This window comes from Quercus suber, unplaced genomic scaffold (assembly GCF_002906115.3).
Source record: "Quercus suber isolate HL8 unplaced genomic scaffold, Cork oak 2.0 scaffold_8, whole genome shotgun sequence".
NCBI lineage: Eukaryota > Viridiplantae > Streptophyta > Magnoliopsida > Fagales > Fagaceae > Quercus > Quercus suber.
The window spans coordinates 3105254-3128399 of record NW_027069474.1 but is presented as its reverse complement, the minus strand read 5'-3'; the positions used below and the strand labels follow the sequence as shown (position 1 = coordinate 3128399).

Below are 23146 nucleotides of genomic sequence, written 5' to 3'. Positions count from 1 at the left end.
ATAATGAGGCCAAAGATGCAAATATGAGGGTATTTTATTGTATATATTTCGTGCACATCAACCTCCCTGCTATTCATTTGACACTTGATTGATTCTAATTCTGTATTTATTTTTATTAATTTCCAAGTAGTAGAACTGCTCTCTGTTTCTTACATTTTGTTTATTGATTTTCAGTACTTGGTATCATTGGCTGTCTCTAAGCACTTGAGGCTATCAAAATTGAAAGTGCGGTTGGTGAACCACTCTCAAGACGGATGCTTCAATTTTTTTTTTTTTTTTTTTTTTGATAAGTAAAATATTATTGAACAGAAAGCCCAAAAGTTGGTTAAGACAACATAGGGGGAACCTACCCATCAGAATCCTCACAAAGAACTCAAGAAGGGATGGATGAGATGGGTTGGGGTCCCCAAGTTGAACAAAATGATGCCCAAAAAGCAATAGAATGGGCTAGGCCATTAGAGGCTCTATAACAAAAATTAAATACAACTTGAGAAAAGGAGGGAAGTAGGAGCTGAATATCAGAGATGATTGATCTAAGGTCCCAAAAAGGAGTGTAACTAGGAGCTTTAATGGATCCAATTACAATCTTAGCATCGCCTTCAAAAATGACGGATGGGAGCTTGAGGTTAGCTGCTGAAGAAACAGCAAGTAAGGCTGCTTTAGCTTTGGCCCAAGCAGGGGATCGAGGAGACAGATTCTTTAGCTATGAAGACTGGGATAATATGCCCATTGGAGTCACGACAAAATGCAAAGGGAAAGGAGGCACTCGAGGTGACGGCAGCATCAAAATTGAATTTAACCCAACCAGGAGGAGGAGGTTCCCAAATGGAGGTGGTGGGCTATAGCTTCAATTTCCAAGTGTTAGAATAGGTGGAGAAAGGTCTGTTAATATCAGCAGCAATGTCAATAGGGGAGGTTGGTGGTGAGCTATCAAAAACCAGTTTGTTGCGACTCCACCAAATTCAATCATATGTTATAGCAGCCAAGAGAGTAAAGGTGTGGGCATCCTGAGGGTTTAGACCAAGATGTGTGTACGGGTTAAGGACCAGTTGAATCCATTCAGGAGCCAATCTTGGAGGGATGTTGCTGATGTTGTAGGGGTGGGATAGGTGTCTCCATATGATGTTGGCAAAAGGGCATTCAAAAAATACGTGGACGATGGATTCTTGGAAACCATGGTAGCAAGGACATATTGAGTCCACATCATGGATTCTGTGGCAAAGGAATTCTCTTGTGGGTAAGAAATCCCAGGCAATTTTCCATAAAAAGAGGACCAGATTGAGTGAATCTTGCTTCTTGGTTGGCTAAGTAAGACGATTTAACCGAGAATTTACCGCTTTGATTCTTTGCCCAGATTGAGGTATCTTCAATGAGGGAGGCAGAGAGATGGATTTGTTGGATGGAGGAGGTAATTTACTGGTCAAAAAGAGCATGGTTAAAGTCACAGTTCCATAGCCTAGTAATTGGGATAATAAGCTCAGCTACCAAGTAGATGTCCAATGGGGATGGAGGATGTGGGGGGATGAAGCCTTGGAGAGAAGGTATCCATGGATCGTTCCAAATGTTGTCAGAATTCCCTAGCTAATAAAGTGACAGTGGCCTAATTTTAAGAGAGAGACAGACTTGATGATACAATGCCAAAGAGGGGACGAATTGGTTTTGGCTAAGGCATTTAGCAAGCTGTGACCTCTTAAATATTTAGACCAAAGAAGGTTTGCCCATGGTTTATCAGCATTAATTTGAAGTAATGGTCCAACCTAACTTGGAAACAAAAGCCTTGTTAAGATCATGGGCTCTTCTGAAACCGAGGCCACCGAAAGATTTAGGCTTACAAATGGAGTCCCAAGCTTTTGTATATAAGTGGCGGTTGGAATCAGAGAACCCCTAGAAGAAATCACGAAGCCTTGCATCAATTTGGGCACAAGTGTTCTTAGGCAGTTGGAAAGAGGACATCCGATAGGTTGGAATGGATGTGAAGACTGACCTGGTGAAGGTGAAGCAGGTGGCCTGAGATAGAACTTTTGCCTTCCAACTAGTGATCCAACTATTAATTTTATCAATGATGGTGTTGAAAGGTGACTAGTTCCCACGCTTAATGTGGAGGGGCAAGCCAAGATACTTGGAATTTGGATCCAAGAGTTTAAGCCCTGTTTAATTGCAGATTTTAGCTTTGGCTGGCTGTTGAACGTTGGTGCTAAAAGAGATGGCAGATTTGGTGGTATTGACCGAAAGACCCGACCATTCATGGAATTGGTAAGACAGTCTTGGATAGCTTCAAGACCTTTTTAAGGATCATAGAAGATAGGCAACCATTTGAGTAATTCTTAATATGGAGATGGCTAGACCAAATTTTATATTATCGAAAGATAAAAAGTATTTGTTTAATAAGTGACTAACTTGTCAAAAGCAATAAAAATTTGTAGACCTAGTTGGACTTGCATTAAACAAATGAGTCAAAGGATGGGGGCCTGTTTCAGGAGTGACTTCATTCAACAGATGTCAAAATCAATTGGTGTTCTATTTGCTCTGCTACTTATACCTCTACCCCCATTTCCTACTTTCACTAGCCCCACAATATTTCTCACTCCTTACAGTAGAATTTACCAACATTTTGATCTTTTGTAGTTAGAACACCTTAACTAGAGGAAATTGATAAGAAGTGGGTTTTCTCCTCTTGTTTTGGGCTTTTGAAAGGCATCTTAATGTGATATACTCTAACTGTCTCATCTATTTATATTAGAGGCTTGTAGTGGTCGGCATTTACAACTAGCACTTTTAGAGTATCTTCTTGATATAATCATCAAGAGTTTTTTGATGACATTTGTTTTATAAAGAAGACATTTATTTTAGAACAGTTGTTATTAGAATCAAATTTTCTTTGGTATGATGGGAGTTAGTCTAGGTTAGGCATTTAACCCTTTTTTTCATATATATTATGGGAAACGTTAACGAGCACAGTGTGGTGCTTGTTATGGTCTCCCTAATATGGGTCCTACATAATGAAAAAAAATGAGAAAAATGAAATAAAAATACATAAAAGTACTTATAAAGCTTTAAAAAAATAACATAAAACTGCAAAAAAGACGAAAAATTTGTCCAAAAAAAAAGGTCAAAAAAGTTGTTAACAGCACCTTGTGGTGCCCATTAACACAACCCATATAATATAAGTAACAGAAATTTTATTGAAGATGAAAAAATACTCTTATGTTCATGATGATGCAAAGTATCTCAAAAATATACAAGAAGATCAAAATATAAGATCTAAAAGAGTGTTGGAATTCAAAAATGAAGTACAATCAGTTCATGTACACCAAGCGTTCTCAATTTTCAAATGTCTATTTTTAATACGTGATGACAACAACAATGTGTAAAACTCCATGCCTGAGACTTGTCAAACAAAGCACGGATCAACGAGGATTTAAATTGATCAAAAGGTCTCACAACATCCTCAAATGCATGACTATTTCATTCCTTCCTTTAACCCTTTTAAGTGGGATGAGTTTGCTCTCTTCATGAGGTAATTAGTTTTTTGCTTTATTGATTGTGTATTCATATTAATAGATATTGGACATTTTGAGTTTATATTTTGAGCTTTGGCATTTATATATACATATTCATTTCTGACCTACATTGCAAGTAAAGATTAGAGGAAGGTCACCACAGTGCGAAGCTTGTGGTGAAAATGCAACATTCACCCAGCAGCAATTTCGAGAGTTTGATTATGAGAAGTTTACTTAATCTCCACTAACTCCAATAATTACACTTTCTGTGTCTTCGGTTTTCCATTGAAAATTGTAATTGGATGAGTAGGTTACTTAAACTGTTAGTGTATATGTTTTGGCTTGTTTGCAATTTGATTTCTCTCTCTCATTTGACTAAGAAAGATGATATTTGAAACTGCTTCAATCAGATTCCCGAATAAGCAACAAAGAGTATCACGATAGGGTTGCTAAGGGGGAAGCACATGTATTGGTCTATGTCAGACCAGCTCACCACTTTAAGATTTCTCTTCCCAAGTCCTTGAACATCCCATTCCCAAGTTTGGAGGCTAGATTGCCTGAAACTTCTTCAGCTTTGAAGGAAGAAGAAGAGCGAACGGGAAGTTCAAGTGCCGAACTATATGTAATTTGTAGGAGGGGTAATGATTCTCATAGGGCTGTTTAGAATCTGCACAAGTTGGATTTCACCTCAACCAGGGATATTGTTGGGGGTTTGGAGTCCTGGGCCCATGATGTGGATTCCAACTTCCTTACCTATTAGCAGGCATATTCATTGTCAAAAAAAAAAAAAAAGGCATGTTCATGGTGGGCTGTCTTTAATGTAACTTTTGTTTCTAGTTGTAGTAATTTCTACATATATCTTTTTTTGTTCTTCTTTTTGGTCCAAATTTCTATATAATTGTTACTGACTTATTGTCAATGTCCCATAAACGAACAAAAAAGAAAATTACACTAGCAGTAGCTGTATTATTAACTTTTAAGCAGTAGTTTTATCTTGTATATAGTAGTTTTGCAACTTGTACATTGTAGTTTGTATATAGTGTTAAGCTGCAAGTAGGATAGAGTAGCAATGCATAAAAACGACTTGTCGTTTATGCAGTACAAATAGTTATTTAGTCTGTTTCTTCTTTTGCCACTTGTCTCTTCTGTATTGGTTGGATTAACAGTTTGTTAGGTCAGTTACTTTTCCCGCTACTCTGTTCTCATTATATAAGAGGCAGAGCTTGATATTTATCAATACACGATTTCATTCACAACTCTACAGCTCCTACTCTTACTCTCTCTCTCTCTCTCTCTCTCTCTCTCTCTCTCTCTCTCTCTCTCTCTCTCTCTCTCTCTGTGTGATTCTCATTCCACCGTTGTAGGACCTCAAGCTTGTGTGTGATTTTAATATGGTATCAAAGCTAAACTAATTTAGAGAATCTTCAAATCTGGTATTCTCTGAGCTTTCTAGTTCAATTTCATCTCGTTCTTCTTAGTGCTTCTTCTTTGAATCAAGTAGAAATTTTCTTGAATGTATTTCTCTCGATTTTTGCACTAAGTTCTCTTTCTAAATCTTGGTTTCTTTTTGTACATGATAGCATATTGAAATCTTGATTTCTTTCTATACATTGGTAAATTGAAATTCTTGTTCTTAGGGTTTTTCAATTACCAATTTGTGGTTTCTGTAGCTCATTCATCAAGATCTTGAATTGAATCTTGTTTTGATTAAATCAACAAGTTACAGAGTTGATTACCTGTTTTTGAAGAATCTTGATTTCTAGCAAATCAATTCTTGTTTCCTATTCTGTTAATTCCTATTTGGAATTCTGAATCTTGATCAACTTTCTTCTGCTAGATAATTGCACTAAGTATGACTGAAAGTGCTTCTAGTCCTTCTATTCCTACTGTCCAGCCTTGGGAAAATGCATCTAATCCCTATTTCTTGTCTAGTGGTGATAACCCTAGTGTTTCCCTTGTTGTTCAACATCTCACTGAGTAGAATTACAGCACTTGGAGTAGGGCAGTCCTCATTTCTTTGGATGCCAAAACCAAATTAGGGTTCATTGATGGCTTAATTCCTAAGCCTCGGTCTATTAACCATCCTTATTACACAGCTTGGTGTAAATGTAATAGTACAATTTTGGCTTGATTGTTCAATTCTATCTCTAAGGATTTTGCAACCAAGTATAGTGTACTTCAAGACACCAAGGGAGGTTTGGCTTGACTTACAATATAGGTATGGACAAGGCAATGGACCTAGAATCTTTGAGTTAAGGAAGGAAGTTATTTCTTTGACTCAAGAGGATTTTAGTATCAATGCATACTACACCAAGTTTAAGGGACTTTGGGATGAATTTTCCAATTATAAAACATGTACCTGTGGTCATCATGTGGAGGATTGAACTATGTCTTTCTTGATAGGGCTGAATGATACTTATGCAGCAGTCAAAGGGCAGATTTTGCTTATGGATCCTATACCCTCCTTGAGTAAAGTCTTCTCTCTTTTTATTCAAGACGAGAAGCAGAGAAAGGTTGATGCTGGGAAGAAAGTATTGACTGATATAGCAGCAGCATTGGCTGCTTTGGGAGCTAAGAATGGTAATGCCAAGAATTACAATTAGCCAAAATCTAGGAGACCTCAATGCACTCATTGTGGTGCTATGAGACATGTAGTTGACAAATGTTATAAGCTACATGGTTATCCTCCTGGGTACAAGTTCAAAAACGAGGGTCAATCCTTTACAAGTAATGTTGTTGCTGCTGAGGATAGTTCAAGTGAGCTTGTCACACTCACCAGAGCTGAATATCAACAATTGGTTGGTTTGCTGAATTTCCAATACCATTTTGGTACTCAAGCCCTGCCAGAGGCAAGTTTGGACACTACACGTCAAGTTGCTAACATCATTACTCAGCCTTCACTTGGTTCTCAAGGTCAAGAGCTATCAGGTATATGGTTCTATCCATCTTTTGAATATTCTGTTTTTTCTTCAAGTGTCAATACTTCACACATTAGTTCCACTAATTGGATTCTTGACAGTGGAGCTACTGACCATTTGGTTCACTTTCTTCATTTCTTTAAATCCATTACCTCTTCTGTTCAAATTTATTTTAGACTACCTAATGGGGATATGGTCAAGGTGACTCATATAGGAACTGTTCAAGTTTCTACAACTTTAATCTTAGAGAATGTACTTTGTATTCCTAGTTTTTCTTTCAATCTTATTTCTATGAGCAAGCTAACCCAAAATCCTTTTTGCTGCTGTATTTTTTCTTTCCCATTATTGTTTTCTCCAGGACTTATAGCATTGGAAGATGATTAGGTTGGGTAAAAAGCAAGTAGGTCATTACACACTGCAATGCACTGCTCAAGTCACCTTATGAAAGTCTGTTTTTGAGGTCTTATCCAAGTTGTCATCTTATTTTCATGACAAAAGTGTCAATTCTTGTAATCTTGATTCTTCAAATATTGTTTTTAGACTATGGAATTATAGATTAGGTCATCCCTCTTCACAAAGGTTAACTTTGTTGAATACCATTGTACCTGAAATCAAGTCTTGCAATAATAATAAATATTTTGATTGCCATGTTTGTCCTCTAGCTAAGCAGCAAAAGTTTCCTTTTCCACATTCTACAAATATTTCTTTATCTTGTTTTGATTTGGTTCATGCTGATATTTGGGGACCATACTCTACACCTTCTTTGAATGGCTCAAGATATTTTCTTACCTTGGTTGATGATCATAGCAGGTGTACTTAAGTTTACTTGATGAAGCATAAGTCTAATGCTTCTTTCTTGATTCAGTCCTTCTTTAATATGATCCTAACTCAGTTCAAAGTTCCTATCAAGGTGCTTAGAACTAATAATGGACCTGAATTTGCTCTTTCCTCCTTTTATACTTCAAAAGGCATTCTTCATCAACTGTCATGTGTTGAAACCCCACAGCAAAATGTTGTTGTTGAAAGGAAACATCAGCATCTTTTGAATGTTGCTAGAGCCTTAAGATTCCAAGCAAATTTACCTTTGAAATTCTGGGGGGATTGTGTCCTTACAGCCACATATCTCATTAATAGGATTCCTAGTCCTCTTTTACATAACCTTACTCCTTATGAGAAGCTCTTAGGCCATCCTCCTTCTTATCAGTATCTTAAATCTTTTGGTTGCCTATGCTATGCTTCTACTTTAACTAGGAATAGAACCAAGTTTGATCTTAGGGCTAAAGCTTGTATTTTTCTTGGTTATCCTTTTGATACCAAAGGATATAAATTGTATGATTTGACCACTAAGACTGTTTTTCTATCTAGGGATGTCATCTTTAGGGATTTTTTTTTCCCTTTCAAACATTGGTTGGCCAAATTTGTCTCCCCTTCTCCTTCAACTTCTCATTCTATGGATCCATGTCAACCTTCAATTCTAGATTCTATTCCTTCTGTTTCTACAGAATTTTCCCTTCCTTTCACCTCTGTTGACACTACTATACCACCTAATGAGCTTCCAGATCTTGTGCATTCTGATCTAGCACCTTCTGCCTCTATAATTGATTCTCCTTCTGACCCTGCTAATAATACTTCTCCTTTACCTAAGGTTCCAAATGTCAGAAGGTCTATTGTCTCACAAACCACCTACATATCTTCATGATTATCATTGCAATCTTGCATCTGCTCATGTGTTGGCCTCGGCTTCTCTCACTCAGTCACGTGATTCCAATCTCTTTGACAATCCAGGTATTCTTTACCCTCTTTCTTCTACTCTTTCATATGGTAAGTTGTCTACTTCCCATAGAGCTTTTGCTATTGCCTTAACTATTGCCAAAGAACCTACTTCTTATGCTCAAGCCTTGATTGATCCTTTATGGCAAGCTGCTATGAAGACTGAAATTGATACTCTTCAAGCCAATCACACTTGGGTTATGACCAAACTTCCTCCTGGTAAAGTTCCAATTGGATGTAAATGGGTATACAAGGTTAAACTCATGGTAGATGGGTCTGTTGAGAGATACAAGGCTAAACTGGTTGCTAAGGGCTTCACTCAGACTGAGGGTATTGATTTTTATGAAACCTTGTCTCCTGTGGTGAAATTTGTGACTATTAGAACTTTATTAGCTCTTGCTGCTGTTTATGGTTGGCATCTCTCTCAATTGGATGTTAACAATGCATTTCTTCATGGAGACTTGGATGAGGAGGTATATATAGTTCCTCCTCCTAGATTTGGCAGCAAGGGGGAGGTGTGCAAGCTCACAAAATCTCTCTATGGCCTCAAGCAAGCTAGCAGGCAATGGTTTGCCAAGTTATCTTCCACAATCATTGATCATGGCTTTATCAAGTCCAAATCAGACTGTTCTATTTTCACCAAGGTCAACAAAGGATCAATCATCATTCTACTAGTATATGTGGATGATATCTTAATTGCTAGCAATGATGTGGATGCTATAAACACTTTCAAACATTTCCTAGACAACAAATTCAAACTCAAGGACCTTGGTATTTTAAAATATTTCTTAGGTCTTGAAGTTGCTAGGACTGAGAGAGGTATTAGCTTATGTCAAAGAAAGTTTACTTTGGAGCTGCTTTCTAATACATGTCTGTTAGCTATCAAACCTGCTAATGTACCCATGGAGCAATCTACAAGGTTCAGTAGCTCAATGGGAGAGGATGTTCCAAAAGATTGATAGGCAAGTTGCTCTATTTAACCCTCACTAGACTAGATATATGTTACTCAGTACACAAGCTAAGTCAGTTCATGAGTTCACCTAAAGTGCCTCACTTACAAGTAGCTTATAGAGTTCTCAAGTATCTAAAGAAAACACCATGGCAAGGGTTGTTTACTTCTGCAAATTCAGAATTGAGGCTCAAGTCTTACGGTGATGCTGATTGGGCAACATGTCCAGACACCAGAAGATCCATATCAAGCTTTTGTGTCTTCCTTGGTGATTCTCTAATTTCCTGGAAGTGTAAGAAGTAACAGGTAGTACAAGGTCTTCAGCAGAGTCTGAATATAAAGCAATGGCCACAGTGACAAGGGAAATTGTTTGGCTTATAGCTTTGCTTAAGACTTTTGGGTTAGAACACAATCAAGCAGCTTCTCTTTACTGTGATAGCAAGGCAGCTTTATATATTGCTGCAAATCCAATGTTTCACGAAAGAACAAAGCATATAGAGATTGATTGTCACTTCATCCGAGACAAAATTCAAGATGGTGTGATTAAGACATTTCATGTTCCCACTAGACACTAGATAGCTGATTTCTTCACTAAGGCACTTGGACATAAACAATTTTATTACCTTTTGTCCAAGATGAACTTAGTAAACATATACAGTTCATCTTGAAGGGAAGTGTTAAGTAGTAGTTTTATCTTGTATATAGTAGTTTTGTAACTTGTATATTGTAGTTTGTATATAGAGTGTTAAGCTGCAAGTAGCATAGAGTAGCAATGCATAAAAACAGCTTGTCGTTTATGCAGTACAGATAGTTAGTTTGTTTCTTCTTTTGTCACTTGTCTTTTCTATATTGGTTGGATTGATAGTTTGCTAGGTTAGTTATTTCGCCCACTATTCTATTCTCATTATATAATAGGCAAAGCTTGATATTTATCAATACACAATTTCATTCTCTCTCTCTCTCTCTCTCTCTCTCTCCACTATTGTAGGACCTCGAGCTTGTGTGTGATTTCAACATTAACTAAAATAGTCTTGTCGCTAATGTTTGAAATCTTACACTATTCTACTCTCTCTCTCTCTCTCAATGTGTCTACATATGGCATGGAAATGGATTAACAATTTTTCCGTGTTTTGGTGTGTACCAGAATTCATAATTGCTTAATTATGCATCACAGCCACTCTGAACCAATGTTGCAGTCTTGTGCCCAAATTTTTTTTTCTTGCAAAGCTTGGAATAGCCTATTGTTAGATCAATGTTTATGTGAGCAAAGAGTTACTAGCCACCCGCTACCGATAAGATTACACCCAGAAAGGGGATAGGTTAGGCTTTAGCTATGAACATCTTGTGCCCAAAGTTGTCCATTTAGTCTGATGGAAAATGCTTGAGGTTATTATCAATTTTGCAGCTGCCTCGAGCATTTTTGGGAATGAGAAGTCGAAGGAGTGTTACAGAAAAATGTCAGATTGCATATTCCTTGTTATGAAATAAATAAATTTTGAACCACGTTCTTTCATTTTCAGTCTAGGCACAACTTGCCTGGCAGTTCACTCCTAACACGGCCTTTGCAGTTTAGGCAAGTGATAATTTTATTTTACACAATTTTACACACCCTCAAAAGCAACTGAAATCGTAACTTAAAGTCACAATTTTGCTTTTGAAAAGGTATGTAAAACAATTTGTATACAACAAGTTTAACCCTTCCGTTTGAATATATTCTTTTTCACAATTATAATGAAAAAACTTATGGGTTTTTCTTCTTAATTTTTTTCTTCTCCTTTTTTTATGCAGGATAAGCAGAGGAAAATAAAAGGAGAAAAAGGGACCCAACTATATTCACATCATATTAAAGTAGCAAAGTGTGTTTGGCGTAAAATCACTCACATAGAAATTACTAGCGGAATTACTTTATTATTACACCAATCATAACAAGTCACATTAATAATTGTGAAAAAAAAAAAATTTATTCTAGATGTATTATAGAAAGAAACACCAACTAGGGCCAGCTAGCAGCAACTTACTTGGTCACAAACTGATGAGTTGAACAGCACAATTGAGACGTAAAATGGCACAAAATGGATCTTGTCATGAGAGCTTCAGGGTCATGACTCATGACCGAGCATTAGTGAAGTTCAGGTCCCAAAAAAAAAAAGTTAAAGAGCTATGGCTTTCAGATCCCCGCGTGTTCAAACTCAAAAATAAATAAATAAATAAATAAATACCAATACAGTCTCGCAGTTTCAGTAAACCATGGAAACCAAGTCAAAATTGGAAGCCCTATAATTTTTTTTTTTTTTTTTAAAGGGTCAAAATTTGAAACTAGAGGTGAGGCATTTTCACCACCCTACAAGTAAGAGCTTCAAAAGAGCCATCCGTATATAAAGTCCATTCTTTGCTTGTCTAAAATATGCAGCCCTTGGATCCCCATCAACATCCACAGTAATCTGCAAAAATTCATGAAAAGGAACAAATAAACCAGTAAATACATAAGAAGCACTTAAAAATGTTCATGCTCATAAAGAACACACTAACATCACTTAAACATCACATGGGTACCTCATCAAGCCTTGGTAGAGGGTGCATGACCACAGCATGCTTCTGCATAACACCCAAGACATTCTGATCTACAATGTACTTGCCTCGAGCTTCTTCATATTGGTCAATTCTCTCCCCAAATCTTTCTTTTTGAATGCGAGTTTGATACACTACATCACACTCAGAAGCCACTTCCATTAAATCAGCACTTTCTTCCCATTCCACTCCCTTTGATGTCAAATAGTCTTTTATATCATCCTGTAAGATGAATACAGGTGAATTCAAGTGACAATTGGATCAACATTTACCTTCATTTTTACCACATCAGGAGAAACAAAGAAGATCTTCACATCTTGGTACTTGGCAAGCAAGTAAGCAAGTGAGCGGACAGTCCTTCCATTGGCAAGATCACCCACTAGCCCAACTTTGATGCCATCTAGCTTCCCCACCTCTCTTTCAATGGTATATACATCCAAGAGAGCCTAAATCGTACACAACAGCAAGAATAGATCTTTGAACTAAACTGTGTGAAACTTACTACCAGCAATTAAAATATGACGAAATGATTAAAAAAAATCATCAAATGAAAATACAGAACATTATTCTCCCCCTCTACATTAGGAGAAAATAAACAATTAATGTCACACCACGACAGAACAACATTACTTGTCTATTAAGATATCTGTAGATGAACACCTCAACCCCATCTTTTGCAGAAAGCCTTGGATATAAGATGTGATCTAGGTGCTGCTTAACACACATTATAAATAAGCAAAGATTTATAAAGAAATAGACTACCAAGTATCACAAGATATGCTCTGCTCGATCATTTGGTTTTTTTTTTTTTCCTCAGAGAATTAAGCTGTTCATCCAACAGCAAACAATTAGAGTTTTCAACCGTCCATTAGTCCGTATAGTATGAAAATTGAACAACTGGGTTAAAAGGTGACCATTTCTATGTTTCTTTCATGTGTGTATCTGCCATAGGAATGACTTCTTATATATGACTAACTAATATTGAAAATAAAAAAGCTTGCTTTTGTAATTAATCCCTTTCCAAATTATGACAAAGCTTCATTAGTAATATCCTGTGTTGTATTAATAGTTTCTAGACTAAAACAAATTAAGATTCCTCTCCATTACAGAAGATACTAAGTAGCATACTGGACAATGATCATGGGATAGATGGAAACTCTCAGTGAAGGCCACAATTTGTTTCCACCTCCAAACTTCTTGTCCACTTGATTTATCATTAAATTATTTATTTCTCTTAAAATCACTTCACTGTTTTTTAGGATGCTGCCCAGGACCATCCCCGGCATTAATAATAGGAATGCCAGCTGTGACAGCTGCTCTTTTGGCAGCACCACTTTCAAAGTGCCGCATAACAATTATATCCGAGTAACCCTCAATGGTTCTAATGGTATCTGCAAATCAAGCTCCTAAATTACATCTAACTTTCAGTAATCCACCACTAGGAACCTGATTAAGCAGATGAAAAAGCTTACCTTCAAGTGTTTCTCCTTTAGCTGCTGATGAAAACTCCCGTGCATTTTCAGTTGTCAAAACTTCCCCACCTAACCTTTTCATGGCAGACTCAAAGGAAAGCCTAGTTCTAGTGGAAGGCTCATAAAAGAGAGTAGCCATTAGATAACCCTTAAGAATTTGGCTTCCAGGAGAATTCTTTTCAATCTTCTCCATCTCATGTGCAACTTCAAATATAGCACCAAGAATATCCCTATCAAATTGTTGAGCTTCAATTACATCATCAAGCTGAAACTTCTTCCCAACTGAAAATGAAGGAGCATTTTCAACTTGTACTGCACGGCACTGGATTCTGTCCTTTGGAGATACTCCGTCAGTTTGTTTCCTTTTCAATAATTTCCCACTGGGCACTATCCTCGAATGTGTTAAGTACATTGACTTAATGTATCCAAATTGTCTGCAGGAAAGATTTGAAGGACTGCACATATACTCTCTGTTCAATGTCTTGGGAGCAACCATGCTCCCCTGCAACGAAGATGTAAAAAGAGAAGATGAAACAGCCATCGGACTTGATAAAATTGGATTAATAGGATCAAGTCGTGTTTGCTAAACACTTTCAAAACCCTGTAAATATAATTAGCAATGTAAATTAGAAAAAAGGGGGAAAAAGAATAAAAGGCACGAGGCAATTACAATCAAATTGAATGAAGTAGTAGCAATTACAATACATTGATTAAGTAGGACCTTAATAAGACCCAAACTTTCACATGCTATAATATTGATAAAGAAAAAACAAAATCCAACACACGCCCAAAATAAAAAAATAAAAATAAAAATAAAAATTCCTAATAAATACTTGATTTTGCATCAGGAAGTTAGTAAGAACTTTAGGAAAAGCAAAAGAGACCAAAATTGTGTATATTAAAATTTTCAATATCCAGGAAATAATAGGGAGAAAACCCACTAAAGAAGCTTTACACCACAAACACAAAAGGCTTAGATTTTTTTTTCCCTTGCTCTTTCCTCATTTCTCAGCACCCTAATAGAGTTTTCTTTTTTAAACTGAAGTGCCAGGTCATGGGAAAAAAATTCTAAGAGACAACTTCAAGTCAGCATTTTAATTTGGGAAAAAGAATCAAGAACAAAACAGTCCAAAAATAGAAGCAGCCATAATGATTGTGAAATCATCTGCAAGAACAAAGCACAAAGAGACCAAAAAGCATCTCCAGCAATTTCCAAACCTTAGCATCACTTGCCTATTATTAATTTCTTTGGTAAATAAATCCAAAGTTGCAAATGTAGACTACTCCCTTATAAGTTATACGCTAAATCCATTCTGAATACAAATTAAAAACTCAAAAGATCCAAAACAACATCGTGACCTATTTCTTTGCAAGTATGGATCAAGCTCATATCAGAACTTGCCAATGAGCTCCAACTCAAGTCAAATGTCACTTCCTCCTCCCACAAGAATGCGTGGAGAGTGAGGTCATGAATTCAAAACTCACTATATGCCTGTGTTACTTACAATTCCAAAACATTAAAAAATAAAAAAACAAAAACAAAAACAAAAAAGTTTTAACTCATTTCAAAACCAAGGGACTGTGTCCGTTTAAAATCAACATTATACCATTGAACAAAAAAGGAGTGAAACAATGGGAGAACATATTTTTCCTGAGTAAAGTGTAATCAACACGAAGGTTAAAACTTTGACATCACTTTCTTCCAAACAAAGAAATCAATTGCAACACGTTGAAAGTGAAGCATTACCAAAAGGAACAAAACAGCAAAGCAAACAGAAACATACAAGAAACTTCACCAATTCTTTTTTTTATTTATTAAAAAAAAATAAGATTGGAAAGGAATGCAAAGAATAATTTTAGAATATTCTTCCATTCTCTTGTTTGGGAGTTGGGAGGGAATAGAATGAATGGGAGAAAACACTCATTGTCTCTCTATTCTCTCAAAACCTCAAATTTTCATTCCAAAATTGGAGGGAATAAAATTAGACTTAATGACCTTTTTGGGAGTTTTAGTAAAAAATTCATTAAATCTAATCCATTCCCTCCAAATCCTACTGAATGAAAATTTGAGATCTTAAAAAAATAGAAAATAATCATTCCATTCCCTCTACTTAAACTCTCAAACAAGTTCATTCTCTCCATTAAAACTCCAAGTAATGCTAGGGACACATAAAAAATGACATAACTTTTACCACAACTCGCCACTTAGCAAGTTTGCAAGTTATGAGTGATAGAAGTGTAATAGTGGGTCCACATGACGAGGTGTGGTAAAAATTATGCCATTTTATGTGTCCCATACATTACTCTTAGATCTCCCAAACAGAGAAATTGACTATTATAAAATTATTCTTATCATTCATTTCCGTTCCGTTCTTTTCCTTTCCCTCCATCCAAACAAGTTATAACTTGTAAAGGTGCCAAGGGAAGATTCCAACTACTGACCTATGCTTCATGCCGATATCCCCAAAAAAAATTAAAACATCACCAAATTTGATGGTATTGCATATCAACAAGACAACTAACCCATTTATCATAAACAAAAACAAAAGGACAACTAACCCTTGAGCATGGAAAACAAGGAAAGAATGATAAACTAAAAAAAAAAATCAAATCTTTTATTAATACAATAAATTCCGTTTCAAAAAGGGGTCTTTTTTTTCACTCTCCAAACCCCATCCAAGAAATCCACAACAAATTCAACAGCCAACAACAAACACACAAAAAAAATTGAAGAACAACAGAGAGATAAGAAGACATAGATACAAACCGAGTGAGAGAGAGATTTGCTGATGTGCCCAAATGGTGTTCACTGTTCAGTGAATGAATGAGGGAAGGCTACTTTATAGTTTAGGGGGAGGGACTCAAAATACGAAGTTTGGCGCAAAAGAAAAAGTAAACCCAAACCAATGCATACCCTTTTTATTTTTTTTGTCAAACTTATATTATATGCAGCACATAGCATGATAAAAGCCTAAAAAAAAGAGACCGATTTGGGGGAAACCATAAACCACCTGTATATGAGTATGACACATAGACATGGCAAAACGGGCGGGTCGGGTTTGGGTTCGGGTCGGGTCAATCGGGTTACGGGTCAAACGGGTCACGGGTCAAAAACAGGTCACTTTAAGCGGGTCAAAAACGGGTTCTGGTCAATCGGGTTGCGGGTCGGGTCGGGTCGGGTTGACCCGTATTTTTCACATGAATTTTTTTTATATAATTTTTATATAGAAAACAACATGTATCTGTCATTTGGAAAGTTATGCAACAAATTACTTAATGTAAAATGCATTATTTTGAATTCAACACTTATATCAAGAATAAACTCAATTAAACTTATTAATACTTATTCAACAATTTTAAAATTATACAAATCCTAACATTATTATTTAAAACAAAATAACACAAAGATAAGTAAAACAAATACACAAGTTTTATTTCTGCACAATATCAACATTCCAAATATAAAACAAAATTACAAATGACTTATTGGATAACTCATTTGATAAAGAATAAAAATATATAAGAAATTTACAATTTTGAAAATTAATTTTATAATCTATTATCAGTTGTGGTTGACACTCTATTTCAATTTGAGATATACTTTAAAATTTGATTGCTTATTTATTCATACATGGTCTCTTTTTATGAATATCATATTATTGTTAAGCAACACACACTCTAGGATATATCATAATTTATTTTGAAAAACTGTTTATTTTGGACATAAATTATTAAAAAATAGGTCTAAGTATTCATAATTTATGCTAATTTGATACTTTAACTTCACTATTTTCACACTTGTGAATATTTCTTACATGTCTACAATTTTAAATCTATGTTTTTAACTCTATTGTAACCAAATTATCTTAGCATGTACTTTACTATTTGATATCTAAAAATATTCACTCATTACAGAATGTTCAACCATTAATCTTTCAATTAATTTGCATATAGTTATGTAAATGTATCAATTGTTTCCTTAAAGTTCACAATAAACAATTAAACCAATATTGTCTTAGTTTTACTTTTTTTTTACCAAAAAAAAAAAAAGTTTTAAAAAAATGGTTCGGGTTCGGGTCGGGTCGGGTTGACCCGCAAAAAACACGGGTCGGGTCACGGGTCAACCCGTTTTTACTTCGGGTCAAAAAAATCGGGTTCGGGTCGGGTATTTTTCGAGTCGGGTCAGGTCAGAAAATTCTGACCCGTATTGCCATGTCTAATGACACATACCATTTTGTTAAAGACTTGGTGTCAACTCTACTTGTTTTTTTACAATCTCCAATACTGTCATCCCACTTCAGCATTTCACCAACCAACAAATAAGACATGCCACACACGATAAATTCCCATTCAACATTTGCGTAAATTCTCTTTCCACAAAACCCAACAGTCATGGATTCCAAAAACCCCCCAAACGGCTAAACCCCCATTTTAAAAGCAGTACTATTAATATTATTAACACAATAACATACGGACCCACCTTAGATATCAATTGCCGACGGCGATTGGAGGCCACGGCGGTGGGAGTCCTTCCTATTCGAAAATCCCGTGAACAGAGACTCCTACTTCTGATAACGACAAGCTAAGCGTAGAAGCTCTCCGGCAGATTCTCTGGCTGTTGGAGGTTGGAGCCTCTGGTTCTTCAACCGTCGTTTGTGGTTGTTGGGTTGGATTTTTTTATTTTATGAAATTGGATAATCGTGCGTGTGGCATGACTTATTCCTTTATTAGTAAAAACTCTGACGTGGCATGTTTTTATTGGGGATATAAAAAGGAGGAGTACTTAGTTCACCGCCGTCAAACACCGATGGAAAATCTTGGCCCGATTAGTAAGAAAGAGCATTCATATAAGTGGATGGAAACTCATGTATAATAGAAAAAATTACCATTTTTATATATTTTGTCTCAAAATTGCTCCACATCAGTGCTTCCAAAGTCTGGTATAATCATTTATATTTATCCATGAGCTATAGTAACCGTGTATATATACATGGTTACTGTAGCTCATGTATTTATTATTTTATTAATATAAATTCGCACCAATTTTTCTCTCTCTTCTCTCCGTGCACAACTACCTCACCTCTTCATCTTCTTCTCCTCATCAGATGCACACAAACACAAACACAGCCACACACAAAGAACACAGTCACACACAAAGAACACAGACAAACCCACACACAAAGAACACAGACAAACCCACGCTACAGTTGCTTGATCGGTGCTTGACCAAGAGGGAGTGGGTCTTGCTGGAGATTGGTGCTTGCTGGAGATCGGTGCTCGGAGATCTGACCGGTGCTTGCTCGGAGATCAAATCAGTGCTTGTTGGAGATCGAGTATAGAGTTGGGTTTTGTTTGAGAAGTGAAGCTGTCCGATCGGTGCTTGTCTGACCGTGGGTCGTCGGAGCTCGGTTCGTGGGTCGCCGTGAAGCTCGGTTCGTGGGTCGTTAAAGCTCAGTTCGTGGGTCGCCGTGAACTTCGGTTCGCTGGGTTTTCTTCGTGGGTCGCCGTGAACTTCTTCGTGGGTCGCTGGGTTTTCTTCTTTTCTTCGTGGGTCGCTGGGTTTTCGTGGGTCGCTGGGTTTTCTTCATGGGTCGCCGGGTTTTCGTGGGTCGCTGGGTTTTCTTCGTGGGTCGCTGGGTTTTTGTTTTTGAGAAATAAGAGAAGGCAGAAGAGAGAAGGTAGAAGAGAGACGGAGAGAGAGAGAGCTGTTCAGCAAAAATGAAAAGAGAGAGAGAGAGATAACGCGCGTATATTAAGAGTGAGTTAAGGGAAATAATAAAAAAATGAGGGGAATGAATATTTTATTGAAATAACTTGTAAAATAAATGAGTTGATGTGGGTGTTTTGTAAAAGTGGAAGTGTAAAATAGAAAAAGTAGGTTTTTAATGTAAAAATTTATGTGTAAAATACAAATACTGATGCGAATGCTCTAAGTCAGTAAGTCCTTTTTCTGGAAATTGGAAATTGAAAAATATTGTCCTAAAATAATTTTTAAATGTGTGAATAGTATCGTGAGACTCGTAAACAGTACATAAATAGTACACTTTGTCTCTTGTACAATGATTCCATGTGTATGAACAGTGTAGTTACTGTTCATGTGCACTAAAAAAAAAAAAAGGAAACACAAACACCCAACGTGGACCCTCAAACCAAACACACACTAAGTATTTAAATTTTGTGAAAATACACGTGAGTAAAAAAATGTATAGAAATATGTGTTGTGGTGTTTAAATAACAGTTTTCGTTATTTAAATAACGTTGCTAAAAGTGGCATAGATAGTTTTCTGTATTTTACAGTATTTGGTAATATAAAAAAATATAAAAAATAAAAGTTAAAAGAAAACTATTTTTGATCAATATAAAAAGTATGGCTTCTTTTTCTAATGTATTGTTTATTATCCAAGTACTTAGAGATTGTTTTTCACTAATTCTTTTGGAAAATAACTTTATTTCATGGCAATTTAAATAAGAAAAGTTATGAGATTATTATTCGACTCATTTAAAGTTGCTACCAAATATAGAAAAATGAGATAGTTTACATAAAATACTTTTTGAAAAATGACTTATTTTCTAGAAAATATCATCGCTAAAACAAACTAAGTGTAAAGTATATGGTAAATTTTATTAACATACCTTGAGATTTGGACTAATGTCAATCAAGTTCAAGAGTTTTCAAAACTAACCACTTTAGTCTTTAAAGTCAACTTGGCTCCTAAAACAATTGAGAAAAAAAAGAAACTAACTGTTTAAGGACTAAGTTGGCTTTAAAAACTAAATTTGTTAACTTTGAAAAGTCTTGGACCTAGTTGGCATTAATCCAAACTTCAGGGTATGTTAGTGTAATTTACCCTAAAATATATATTGAATGAATAAAAAATTGAGTTTAGAATAGAGAATGTTGGTGTTTTTCACCTTAATTCACACCACTCCCAGTGAACATATCTTATGAGACTGGAACATGAAGTGCTCGCGTTTCACCACATGTGAGTTCTATATGTGTGTAAGGCTTACCAAATGCGAGAGAGGTGTTCCATAATCAATCTCATAAGGTATTTTCTGGCTTTGAAGAGTTGATGATGCAAGGATAGGACGAAATCTTTGTCTTGACCATCAAACTGGGGCAGGTTTTAATTGATCCACCCTAACCTAATATTTACTAAAATGTGATTTTTTTAATTACAAAATTTTCATTACCTATTGCTATTAGGTTTGTTTATTTTCTGTCATTTGCTTTTTATTATTTTATTGTTAGATACATTGAGAGAGATGATGCATCATATAGTTATAATTATTATTATGATCCCACTCCGCCACTCAATTGTTATCCCTACCTCTCTCTTTTTTCTTTTTCTTCTTTTTTTGAAGGCTTATCCCTACCTATATTTGATATTATATTATATTATATTATGTGGGTTTACGTGGAATCCATATAGATACTAAAAATTGCAATAGGTTATTAAAGAAAATAGTTCATTTCAAATAAATCTAGAGTTTATGTTATGCCAACTGATTTAAAAAACAATAACTTTAGTTGAATTTAACCGTTGTTAAATTTTTATTATTAGGTAAAGTTCATAAACCTTTAAATGCGTTGGCATAATTTAAGCCCTAGATTTATTAGAAACATTGAGAGGTTTGTACATGGGAAGTGTGCGCTTGAAAGTAATCAGTAATGGATTAGTAAGGGGCATTGGGCTAACTTGTAGCTAGTTAAAACAATTGCTAGCTATAATCATGGTCAAATCTTCAACATCTCTCTCCCTCGCTCAACTAAGATGAGAGACATGTCACCTATGAAATTCCCTAATCCAAAATCAACCTCAAGTTAGTAATTTTGCAGCCATCATCGGTATTCATCAAAATACCCTTCCATTCAAAGCCACAACTATCAAAAGTTCAAAACCTTTGTGATCATTGTTCACACACAACGAGCATAATCCAAATTGGTAAGTAATATGGGTCAAAATGGGTTAACCCACCCTGACACAAATAATGAGATATGTCATTTTGATTTGATTGCAAATAAAATAAATGAAATTAAAACATCTATTAATTGCGTCAAAATGAGTTAATCCACTTTGACATTAATCCATTTTCAGGAAATATTAATTCATAAAAGAACATGTCATATTCATAAGTTGTGTCAAATATTGTCACCTCTAGTTCACATGCATGATATTATGAACAAAAACATATCATTTTTCTTGGTGTACAACCTATGAGAGAGAGTTGAGAGAAGAATAAAAGAATAAAAGAATGAGCTGAGCAAAATATATAAAAATAAAATAACCTTTTAAGTTAAATTTAAAATTTTGCCGAATCTAATGTGAATGCTCTACTCTTTTTCCCCTTTTTTTTTGTTTCTTTCTTTTCAATTGAGGGTGGGGTAAATACTAGTTGTAGTCTTGATATTAGGCTTCTATTTGCCACCAAATATTTTCAAGTTCTTATTGAAGCGAAAGATAATTAAGCCCGAAAATTGAAACACATTTTACTATTTTAAAGAAAAAGAACTGCTGAGATCACGAAAAATAGTAGTATGGGGATGAGGGCTGGCGGACATCTTGGCATGGATCATAATTCATAATATAATTGCAAAACTTGAAATTTTATAAATCATGACTCCTTACAATACCAACTTCTCAGATAGATGAGACTAAGAATAAGAAAGGGTAGGACATTAATATATGAAGAATAAGAAAGAGTACTCACAAACATTACAGGCACAGCAAAGATAACGAACATAGCTGGGAAGACTAATGTAAGGAACATATTTTGATTATCAAAATAACTTCATTGCATTGTAGGTGGGTGTGTTGGGTGCCATGGTTGAGGTTTAGGAGGTTTAGGAGGAAATGGGAAAGGAGGGCGAGGCCTTGGTTGTGGTCGAGACGGTTTAGGAGGAAATGGGAAGGGAGGGCGAGGCGGTGGTCGTGGAAATGGCAATGGAGGGAATGCCTGAGCATACCCACACATCCCATAGAAGCACAGGACACCAAATGGACATTTGTTTCCACATTTGCCACAGTTATATGGGTCAATATTCGTATCTTTTTTTTTTTTTTTTTTTTTAGCGTGAACAGTAATATCATGTGACAGGGACAAAGCACTGCGTGTAAACAGTAAAATTACTGTGCAGAAGACAAAAAATTACTGTTTATGTACTGTTTATGCAATAAAAAATATTAAAAATAGGTCTCACGATACTATTCACACATTTAAAAATTATTTTGCTACAGTGTTTTCAGTTTTCAGTTTCAAGAACAATAAGCTCAATCCAAACAGACGCTATGTGCAGCACATAGCATGATAAAAGCCTAAAAAAAAGAGACCGATTTGGGGGAAACCATAAACCACCCATATATGAGTATGACACATACCATTTTGTTAAAGACTTGGTGTCAACTCTGCTTCTTTTTTTACAATCTCCAATACTGTCATCCCACTTCAGCATTTCACCAACCAACAAATAAGACATGCCACACACGATAAATTCCCATTCAACATTTGCGTAAATTCTCTTTCCACAAAACCCAACAGTCATGGATTCCAAAAACCCCCCAAACGGCTAAACCCCCATTTTAAAAGCAGTACTATTAATATTATTAACACAATAACATACGGACCCACCTTAGATATCAATTGCCGACGGCGTTTATAGGCCACGGCAGTGGGAGTCCTTCCTATTCTAAAATCCCGTGAACAGAGACTCCTACTTCTGATAACGACAAGCTAAGCGTAGCAGCTCTCCGGCAGATTCTCTGGCTGTTGGAGGTTGGAGCCTCTGGTTCTTCAACCGTCGTTTGTGGTTGTTGGGTTGGATTTTTTTATTTTATGAAACTGGATAATCGTGCGTGTGGCATGACTTATTCCTTTATTAGTAAAAACTCTGACGTGGCATGTTTTTATTGGCGATATAAAAAGGAGGAGTACTTAGTTCTCTGCCGTCAAACACCCATGGAAAATCTT

The 23146-nt window shown here is 35.9% G+C and overlaps 1 protein-coding gene across 1 annotated transcript; it reads right to left on the bottom strand.

Moving 5' to 3' along the window:
* Positions 1-11155: 11155 nt before the first annotated feature.
* Positions 11156-16111, bottom strand: LOC112009877 (aspartate carbamoyltransferase 2, chloroplastic). The gene is made up of 6 exons (XM_065775942.1): positions 15945-16111; positions 13178-13778; positions 12959-13096; positions 11978-12153; positions 11691-11927; positions 11156-11578 (listed from the first exon to the last, which is right to left on the bottom strand). Exons 2-6 carry the CDS (start codon positions 13716-13718, stop codon positions 11471-11473), a joined length of 1200 nt encoding a protein of 399 aa, XP_065632014.1. The 5' UTR covers positions 13719-13778; positions 15945-16111; the 3' UTR covers positions 11156-11470.
* Positions 16112-23146: the final 7035 nt, after the last annotated feature.

Bases quoted from the DNA above. Each gene is read 5' to 3' on its own strand.
- LOC112009877 (XM_065775942.1), bottom strand. From the start codon at position 13,718: ATGGCTGTTTCATCTTCTCTTTTTACATCTTCGTTGCAGGGGAGCATG. The intron at 12,154-12,958 runs AACAGTGAAGTG...TGTGTACGATTT, and splicing joins TCCTGGGCAGCATCCTAAAA to AGGCTCTCTTGGATGTATAT. The intron at 11,928-11,977 runs GTAAATGTTGAT...TTCATCTTACAG, and splicing joins CTGATGTGGTAAAAATGAAG to GATGATATAAAAGACTATTT.